Source organism: Cydia fagiglandana, chromosome Z (genome assembly GCF_963556715.1).
Source record: "Cydia fagiglandana chromosome Z, ilCydFagi1.1, whole genome shotgun sequence".
Lineage (NCBI taxonomy): Eukaryota > Metazoa > Arthropoda > Insecta > Lepidoptera > Tortricidae > Cydia > Cydia fagiglandana.
Genome location: NC_085959.1, coordinates 30,791,660 through 30,801,693, shown reverse-complemented (window position 1 = coordinate 30,801,693; position 10,034 = coordinate 30,791,660). Strand labels below are relative to the sequence as shown.

Sequence of the window (10,034 nt, the reverse complement as noted above, 5' to 3'; positions counted from 1 at the left end):
CGCAAAAACGTAACTGGTCTATTTAGTTCTCTTGTTACACTATATCTATTTTTGTAGAAGCCTTTGGTGAAATTACTTTCCACAACCCACACACAATTATGTACCTCTATAGCCAATTTGAACTCTTAACTAGTCCAACAAAATTATGTCGCTTAATTACCTATTTCCTAGAATTAAATACCTATTTACGGAGCGCTCATTAGCCGATTCACATTGATGAAAACTTAGTTGTTTCCATTAAAAATACCTTTAGGTACTGTTTAAAACATTTCTAGATGGTCTCCGGTAGTTGTCATTCGACAATATGGCAACAGTTGACGACAACCAAGCTTATGAAGGTGACGATGGAGACCACCAGTTCACAAATAATTTTATTGACACACCATGGGACGATCGATCTAAAAAAAGCAAGATCGGAATCATTTCATTATTAGTGGCAATTTTTGCTATAACAGTTATGTGCGTCTGTCATAATATTATGATGCACTATGCAACTGGATCGTTTCCGACGTTTAAAGCTGAAAACACTTGCCCCATAATTAATTTAAACGAAATAGGATATTATAACTTTGTTGCTAAGGTGTATTCGTTATCGTCGAAAGAACTGCTGTGTGTCGGGGCAGTGTTGAGTAATAATGCTGTGTTGGCGGACGAAATCTGTGCTAGAGACGGACCAGTTATATTGGTCGTAGGACATTCCAAAGAGTAAGATTAATTACGAACTCGAGTATTGTATATATATGTACCTATTTATTAATAAAATCTCATACTGATGAAATGTTATTAAATTTCAGTCCACGCTGCAAGAAAGGTCACGCTGTTGATGAAATTATAGAAGTCGATCATGAGGGCATGTTATCTCAAAAATTAATTATAATAAAGAGCAAACGTGATTTCGGCGAATGTCGAAGTACTATCCATATCGGATCGGAATTAGAGTGGAAGACGCCCGCTCATATTATCGGGCGGCCATTGACGCACAGTGGCCGAGCACTTATCACTAAGCAGCCAGTGGTTGTGTTCGGAAGAGGTAACTGTTCTCTACCGGCAACGTTGAGCCAAAAATTGGATAAAAATATGATAATTTGCGTTACAAATTTCGGTCGTTGTCAAGTACACGCCGGGGATTTGCTCACACAGCGGGGGCGCCTGCTCGGGCTGGCGTCCACCGGGGTGCATCGCTCGGGGAGCACGGCCGCTTACTTCGCTGATTTAAACTCCGTAAGGGGACAATTAGTACCATTCGTTGATTCTTCTAAGTAGATTTTTAAACTTAAGGTACTTGGCTTAACTTAAGGTACTTAAAATAACAATCATATAATGATTATTATGTTAAGTTAAGCTAATGCTCCAACGACCACATGCGATAAAAGTATTTCTTACAGCTGGATAATAAACGTTCGTCCATATAAATCCATTGTCAGTAAATCAAAATTCATAAAAATGCTTTAGGTCTGCCACTAGATCGATGCTACTATGGTTAACTTTTTTAGTACCTACCTATCTAAGTTGCCTAAGTATAAATTCAATACTCAATTTAGCTAACATCTTCTACCAGAAAACCATAACCATATTAGCTGCTTGATTTATGTGGTGTGGTAGACCTATACGAATCATCTATACCTACACACGTAAGTTTTTTTAATAACGTAAGTGCCCCATTGAGAGAATATATACCTGCTTAGGAGAGCTCTCGGTATATTGCTTATTATAATGGTCCTCAAAAACGGCCCTGATTTTTCACTGACAGTTATCTCTTTCCCTGAAATACACTATGCGCATACCATACCTTTCATTTAAACAGATAGTACTATTACAGCGGTAAAATATGTTAAATTAAAATTTATGTGATTCAATTAATATGTGCATAAATATATTTATTAATAAGTAAGTACACGTTTTTACTGCTTTATTTAATTGTATTTATTCTCCATTACAAGCCTATAAAATATTCCTCGATATTTTTTCTAATGAACCCAAACTCCGACGAAGAGCTGCCTTTTAACTTTCCAGTTGAATATAGGGAGTGAAGCTAAGGAATAAAACTCTTAAAATAAGCCGACTTCAAAAATAATAAAATAAAATATAATCCTGTTTACGAGTATGATAGTTGATAAAGCAAGCATTACCAACTGATATTGTTTAAAGTAAGTGCCAAGCCAAATAGTTACAATACCTACCGGTAAATACCGTACCGGTACCGGTTTTATGTCTAAAAATACAATACACCTGAGCTAATTTTATAATCGAGAAACTCTGTAGGTAATGTCTCGTGACAGAGTAAAACCAAATACCTAAACTAAATTTTATTCTTCACTCTCTATGTTATGTTTGTACTCGTATTCATGAATATTCCTATAACTTCTAACGCTGACTTACAAAAGGGAGATTACAAACTCAAAATAATACGTATGTTTAACTAAAATGATACTTATTAAAATCAATCAGAACAAATTAGCGTGTGCGGTTGTCACGCAGCTGGTCCACATGGAGGGCGCCCAGATCAACTTCTTCCGGGGCTGTGTAGCTTTTCCAACCCGTGGAGGCCACGTATAAAACCAGCAAAACGAAGAACGTGCTCAATGTGTACCACAGAAGAGTGAACTCGCCAGACCAACCTATATTCAATTCAGTATTGGGGTTTTTCATATCTTAAGTCAGTATTTTGGCGAAGTCTAAACATGACTGCTGCTATTTATCTGAAAAATAACATTTGTTTAAGAGCACAACACAATTTACATAGGTATGCACAATGTAGAGATTGAGTCATACATAATAGGTTCATAAATTATGTCAATATTAAATAAAAAGTCTCAGGCCCCTCAACCCCACCTTTAATCCCACAGCCCCTCGACCACCACCTCTGGCCCTGAACTCCTGACCTCTTAACCTCCAACCTCTGACGACTTAATCCCTTAACTTCCAAACTCCCACCCCTCGCCTCTGTACCACCGCACTAAATCCAAATACCACCTTTGCAAAAAAAGTATACTTACCTAATTAATATTAACATACATATCGTAAATATGACTAATTATCACGTAACTTTAAGTAGACAATATAAGCATTTAAATCAAATATGATATTTATACGTATTTTTGTAAGGCTACTTTAACATATTATCGCAAAACAAGCGCAATTGCCGTATATTTGCACAAACTAGTTAGGTCTAATAGATCTGGGTATTTTGAGGAAGGTGTGACATGAGAATAAAAATATAGTTGAGGTCAGAACGGATGGATATAAGTTCCATACATATGCATCTACTTATAGGTACCTAATATTGGCATTGATATCTGAGATGGCAATTTACCACGGGTCAGCATACGCGTCATCCGTTGTATTCATGACCTGTCGCTGACCGTTCATCCAATTTACCGTATATGCCAAATTATAATAACCTATTAAACGGCCGTCACACAAGCGATTAACTGTCAGCGTCGGTGATTTTCCAGAGGGCTGGACTGGCGGCCTGTCAGCGCTAGCGGTGTGTGAGGGCCCAAAATGCTTTGGCGTGGCCACAATTAAAATGTTAATACCGATCCGCGCGCCTGCCTTCGATACGTGTCACATCGAATTATATCATAACATTCATAACACATAGCGAGTAGCATCCTATTCCGCTAAACCGGTTATATTAGGATGCATTCCAACCGTTTTCTCTTACAAAGGATATTAAACATTTTTGTAGATATACTAGGCCTATTTAGTTATTGCATACCATCGATCATCGACGCAACACTAAGTAACTACTTATTGTAATATTTATTAGGTACTTACCTACCCTCTAATCTAATATAATGTCGCTCTCTTTTTTGACGATGACGATTTTGGTGCAGTTGGACATAGTACAGTATTATTGTCCGAGCGTTAGCGAAGGCCTTCATTAGGGCAAAAATGTTGTCGTATGTCCGCATATTCTCCTCCACAGGTCGCATGTCTCAAACGAATTTTGTGAAATTTTGTGAGCAGATTTTGCTCACTCCTGCTTACTCCTGTCATTTCGTTTTTTGGAAAAACATTGAAAATAAAAAAATAAAAAAAGCGCTGGTGGCCTAGCGGTAAGAGCGTGCGATTTTCAATCCGGAGGTCGCGGGTTCAAACCCCGGCTCGTACCAATGAGTTTTTCGGAACTTATGTACGAAATATTTGATATTTGCCAATCGCTTTTCGGTGAAGGAAAACATCGTGAGGAAACCGGACTACTCCCAATTAGGCCTAGTTTCCCCTCTGGGTTGGAAGGTCAGATGGCAGTCGCTTTCGTAAAAACTAATGCCTACGTCAAATCATGGCATTAGTTGTAAAACGGACCCCAGGCTCCCATGAGCCGTGGCAAAAAAATGCCGGGATAACGCGAGGAACAAGACATTTAGTGGCCTTATCGCGAGGTCTACAGCTCACTGCTCTCAATACTCTTTTAAAAGTTTTAAAACCTAGAACCTATTTTAATGGGTAGGCAACAGACACCTGTTGCTTAGTTTCTAGTCTGAGACATTAAATGGGAAAATTAGATGGGAATAAAAAATGGTCAGTATTCATAGAATAAGGAAATAACAGTAAACTTACTTGTTATATGGAAAACATTGTAGGTACCTACCTACATAAGTATTGTAGGTAGCACTATGCGTTAATGTGGTATCAGGAACAATTACTTGTTTTAACATTTTGTTGAGTGTTTCTGGAACTACGGACTACATACTCGTAGCTTGGAGAGAGCCTGGATGCAGTGGATGTTGTACTTATTTTGACTTAACTCAAGCGTGTGTCATACGTGTGTCATTGTCAGTACAAAATTCCACTGAAATATGAAACCTATGGAAGTGAAACGTCAACGAATATAGGTCTATGCCAAATTCAGAGTACCCACCTTTTTTATCTATTGAATAAAACCCTTGCTGGAATACTCTTTGCTACACCCCTTCCTTTCAAGTCCTCCTAGTGAGTATTATGAAGGCCAACTTACGGCACTAAATAAGCTACAAATTATTTGCCTGATACTCGTATTTACCTTATGGTTGTAGCAGTGTACGTATACCAGTTTCATGCCATGTTTATTATATTTACTGTACTGTAGTTGCTTGAGTAGTGACAGTCAGTATGTAGACCTTTAATTAAATAAGGGATTTTCGTTTATCATATAGCTGAATTTATTTGTAAAATGTAGGTAATTAAGCCATTGCTATTCATAAAGTGACACATAATTTTCAAATCTTTCCTACCGTACCATACCTACCTCTAATTGGTTAAAGGACTTTGCATAATAGTGTTGTAGAAATGTCGAGGGAACCAAAATATTTCCAGAGGCAGTTTTACATTCCAATCATAACTTTCCACTCTTAATTAATTTAGGCAAGTCGGCGTCATCACCGGTTTAGTCGAATAAGGTTTTTATTCTCCAATGTGTGGCTTTTAAGCTATGTTGGTCCGAAGAGGAATGAATAAAAGTATTGGTAAAAATTTATAATTATGAGGTAAAGTTTTATTTTTAAAGGAGTATTGATATAAAAACCATGAAATGCCTTTTTTTATTATCCTTTTTAATTTTTCACATTTGCATACATAATCGAAAGAACTGAGAAAAAATTCATCGCAGCCTTCTATTTTATAACTAAATATTCAGGTACAATGAGTGCAACAATAAATTTTGCATACATGGTGCTACTTTCCCGCACTAGTACGTTACGTTATGTTAGTTGTTATGGTACGTTAATTGTACCTGTACGATACACGTGCGACCGTGCGTATCTTAGGTAATTCGCAACTCGTGCCGATTTAAAACACTTCCTTCGGTTGTGTTTTAATTTATCACCATTCGTTGCGAATTTCTTACTTTCCGCACTTCTATCGTAAATAACTAACTTCACGGGGATCTCTTCAATGATCTGAGCAAGCCACGCCCTTGGCCCTGGCAACTAATTTGTCAAAAAACCGGGCAAATGCGAGTCGGACTCGCGCACGAAGGGTTCCGTACCATAATGCAAAAAAAATAAAATAAAAAAAGCAAAAAGAAAACGGTCACCCATCCAAGTACTGACCCCGGGTCCCGACGTTGCTTAACTTTGGTCAAAAATCACGTTTGTTGTATGGGAGCCCCATTTCAATCTTAATTTTATTCTGTTTTTAGTATTTGTTGTTATAGCGGCAACAGAAATACATCATCTGTGAAAATTTCAACTGTCTAGCTATCACGGTTCGTGAGATACAGCCTGGTGACAGACGGACGGACGGACGGACGGACGGACGGACGGACGGACAGCGAAGTCTTAGTAATAGGGTCCCGTTTTACCCTTTGGGTAGGGAACCCTAATTAGTAATAGGGTCCCGTTTTACCCTTTGGGTACGGAACCCTAAAAATGCTTTTCTTTCCATCCATAGGCACAAAAAAATTGTATTCGCAAAGGATTGTCCTCCCGAGATACCTAGTTCTAATTTCGCGCCTTTTTCTACTGACAAAGTGATTGAGTGTTCAGAGCAAGTGCAGAGCAAAGGTTCAGAGTATAAAATACAATGCGGAGGAGTTTCCTTAATTCCATTTAAAACCGTATACTGTCAAACAAAAAATATATTTTTTTTAAATTAGTTTTTCAAAAAGATACAGTCGAATAAAATTAATAACCTCCTCTTTTTTAAACCAGATTACTAAAAATAGATCTCTTGCTCATCTCTCATAGACTATCAAACGAACCTTTCATTTAGAATAAACAAAAAAGTTTTGATTGGGCGATTTGTCAGTTGTTTGTCAGTTGGTTTGCAGTTGACACATGAAAATACCTCTACTATGGAGTGTAGAAGTAATCTCTACCTTCCATAACCTCTACCTTGTTGTTTGTTTATAGTTTGTTTATTGGAGAAGTGACAGCCATATGGCAGCCTCATGGACCCTTGCCAAAATACAGTAATAGATCACAAGTAAAATATTTCATAATACAAAGTATTAAAAATCATGATAGATGAAAATCAAGAAAACACGTGAAAGTGTCGTGTCGTATGTGGGTCATGTCATATGGATGTTGGTGAATGTTCATACATTGACTACTTTGTATTATGAAATATTTTACTTATGATATATTACTGTATTTTGGCAAAGGCCCACGAGGCTGCCACTTCTCCAATAAACAAACATACATTGCCTATTATTGACTGTTAATGGACTGTTAGGTATTCCATCACCTTATAGGCTCTTATAAAACAAAGTCCTCCGCTGCGTCTGTCTGTTTGTGTGTTTGTTCGCGATAAACTCAAAAACTCCTGAACGGATGTTCATACGGTTTTCACTACTTTTCACCTATCAATAGAGTGATTCTTGAGAAAGGTTTAGGTGTATAATTTGTTAAACCGTGCGAAGCCGGGGCGGGTCGATAGTTAATTTAATATTATATTGCGTGGGTGTTTTTTTATGGAAAAAAATCGGTAGATATCCAGACATAGGTATTAATTAAAAAACTTGAACTTATAATTAAAAAAATAATTTAAGAAACTAAGAGCCCTGTATTCAACAGATAAACCAACCTCATAGCTCCGCTAGCTGGGTATTACTTCTTAGCACTGACCTACATCAATTGGACATTTTCAACCAAGTCTTGAATTCTATCTAAATCAGTTAGATCCACTAATAGAGAAACGGGTGCTTGGATGGTTTAAACTAGTTTGAAGTAACGCAATATTTTGTGTTAACAACCTCTACCTTGCGTGCAGTTTATGCATGTTACACTTGTTTTTTAAACAAAAAATATTTTCAATGTTCTAGTTAAAATCGACAAAGTGTATGAACGCGGTTCAGTTACAGTGTTGATACCTACTCGTAGTATAATAATGTGTGTTGTGGATGGTTGTGGACAATATTCGGACTCCTTCTCCACCATTCTACATGATTCGAGTAGGTAAGTAGGTACTTACGTTGTCAATGCCATTTTCATTTTCTAGTGAGCCAGTTAATATACGGTAAGTACCTAATCAAGTCTCCCTGATAATAAGTAAATCTGAACTTAAACGTTAGATACGATTACGGTTACAATTAGTACGATGTATTAATTATATTTTTGGTTTTAATAAATGCTACAGGTTCTTTCTTACTGTGAAATTGCCTATTTGCCTATAGGGTAGCTATTACGGTAGGGTGTACATAGTTTTGGAACTTTATATGAAGTAGGTACAAGGCAAATATTGTAATACCGTGCAAGAGATTTGAAGAAATTTAATTTTACTTAAAATTTATATTGACCGATTTCAATTTTTTTAATATACTATTATAACTAGTAGATATTATGGACGCGAAATTTTTTTGGCATTTGTATGCCTAATACCCATAGAAAAAAAAATCTCTACTGTAACATATTTCTTGTAGTTTTGCCTAATTTAGATCACGATACGCAATATGCCCTTAAACGGACCCCACTAATTTTGTTAGGTACACCTTGTATTATACAGTCACTGACATAGATTAGTTCTGTATAAAAGCACTCTTATCTTTAAAAAACAATAAACGTTTCGTAAATAGGAAGTCAAAAAAGATAGCAGAAAACCAATAACTTAAGGAGCCAACCTCAAGCAATCTATTACGAGTAAGTGTTCCGTATTGATTAGCATCAGGCCACGTAGCCAAGATGCCAATCGCTTACGCTCCGTAGCGATCGAAACGCAACTGTTACTGTCACACTAATATGGAAGAGTGATAGAGAGACATAATGCTTTTCGCTGTCGAAGCGATAGCGATTGTAACCTTGGCTAGGCCGGCAGGTTAGGTATTTTACTGAAGTGGGTGGAAATAGTTGACAGAAAAATGTAAATCTCCTTTACTTAACTTGAAGGTAAGATGAATGGCGGGATTAGCGTAATCCAGAAAAAGGGCCGAATTCTAATAACACCTAATTCGGGATGATCATCAGACTTCACAACCTACTTAGGAGATTTTAGTGAAAAATGATTGTTGCATGAAACAAATTCGCTTCGGTGAGTGCATACCTTTGTACCGATTTAATACACCTACAATGAGCGCGACTTTGAACTTGGAATTACAAACGTGTGATGTACGATTTGCGAAATTTCGCTATTGCGATAAACTGTTGGACGACAGAACGTTTCTAGGACGAATGTTTGTTCTAAATATCTAAAACAGAATAAAAGAGGGCCTGCCACGAACCACATTCGTCGTGTTGCCTCCCTGTCACACTTACGTACGAATTTACATGACTGTGACAGAGAGGCAACACGTCGAACATGGTTTACGGTAGGCCATTAGTTTCCTTTTCGATGGACGTTTGAATCGAAAAATCTAAATCTCGCGCAGAGGCGTAGCTAGAGGATATGGCGCCCGGGGCAGGCACCAAATTTGCCCCCCCCCCCGTAAACTAAATGAACTACAAAAGGGTTACTCTTTCGTTTTTTTCTTATAAAAGTTTACTTTTAATTTAGACAAATATAGTGTATTGTATATGTGTTTTTTTAGCACATCGGTGGGTAATATGTTACGACCCACCTGATGGTAAGCGGTCACCCACCGCATCATATGGACGTCTACACTCCAAAAGTGTTACATGTGCGTTGCCGACCATTTTAAAACTTATGCACTTCTTTTTTGGAGATCTCCATACTGTAGCCTCTCGAGAAAAGGGAACTTATTCAACTTATTGTGGAATGAGCTCCCTTTTTTCGACAAATTTCCTCCCGCCCGCTGTGAAAGAAATTCCTCTTAAACCGCACAGTGCGCGATAGCGCGACAATTTGGGTTCTAGGGTGTGAGGATAAACACTCTGCCTATCCTAATACGGCGAGCGGTGCAGTGATGGCAACCGTTGACAACAAGGCAGCATGTCAAACAATTCTTCAGACAACAGCTCATTGTACTTACCTACGAGCGGTAGAGAACATCCTGTATACAGGTTGGCTAAAAAATAACTGCATTCCCGTTGCCAGGGAGGTTTTGGAATTATAATGACCAACTTTTACTATCGGACCAACCACTCAGTCGCGAAAAAAAAATTTGACTGGTTCATACATTTTGGTTGGTCCATTTTCTATGGGAGGGTAAACTTTTT

General features: G+C 37.7%; 1 protein-coding gene across 1 annotated transcript; it reads left to right on the top strand.

The window, feature by feature from the left end:
• The first annotated feature begins 288 nt into the window (after nt 1-288).
• On the top strand, nt 289-1,263 carry LOC134679144 (uncharacterized). The gene is made up of 2 exons (XM_063538012.1): nt 289-705; nt 795-1,263. The coding sequence occupies exons 1-2, from the start codon at nt 305-307 to the stop codon at nt 1,261-1,263; spliced, it is 870 nt and encodes a 289-aa protein (XP_063394082.1). The 5' UTR covers nt 289-304.
• The last annotated feature ends 8,771 nt before the right edge of the window (nt 1,264-10,034 follow it).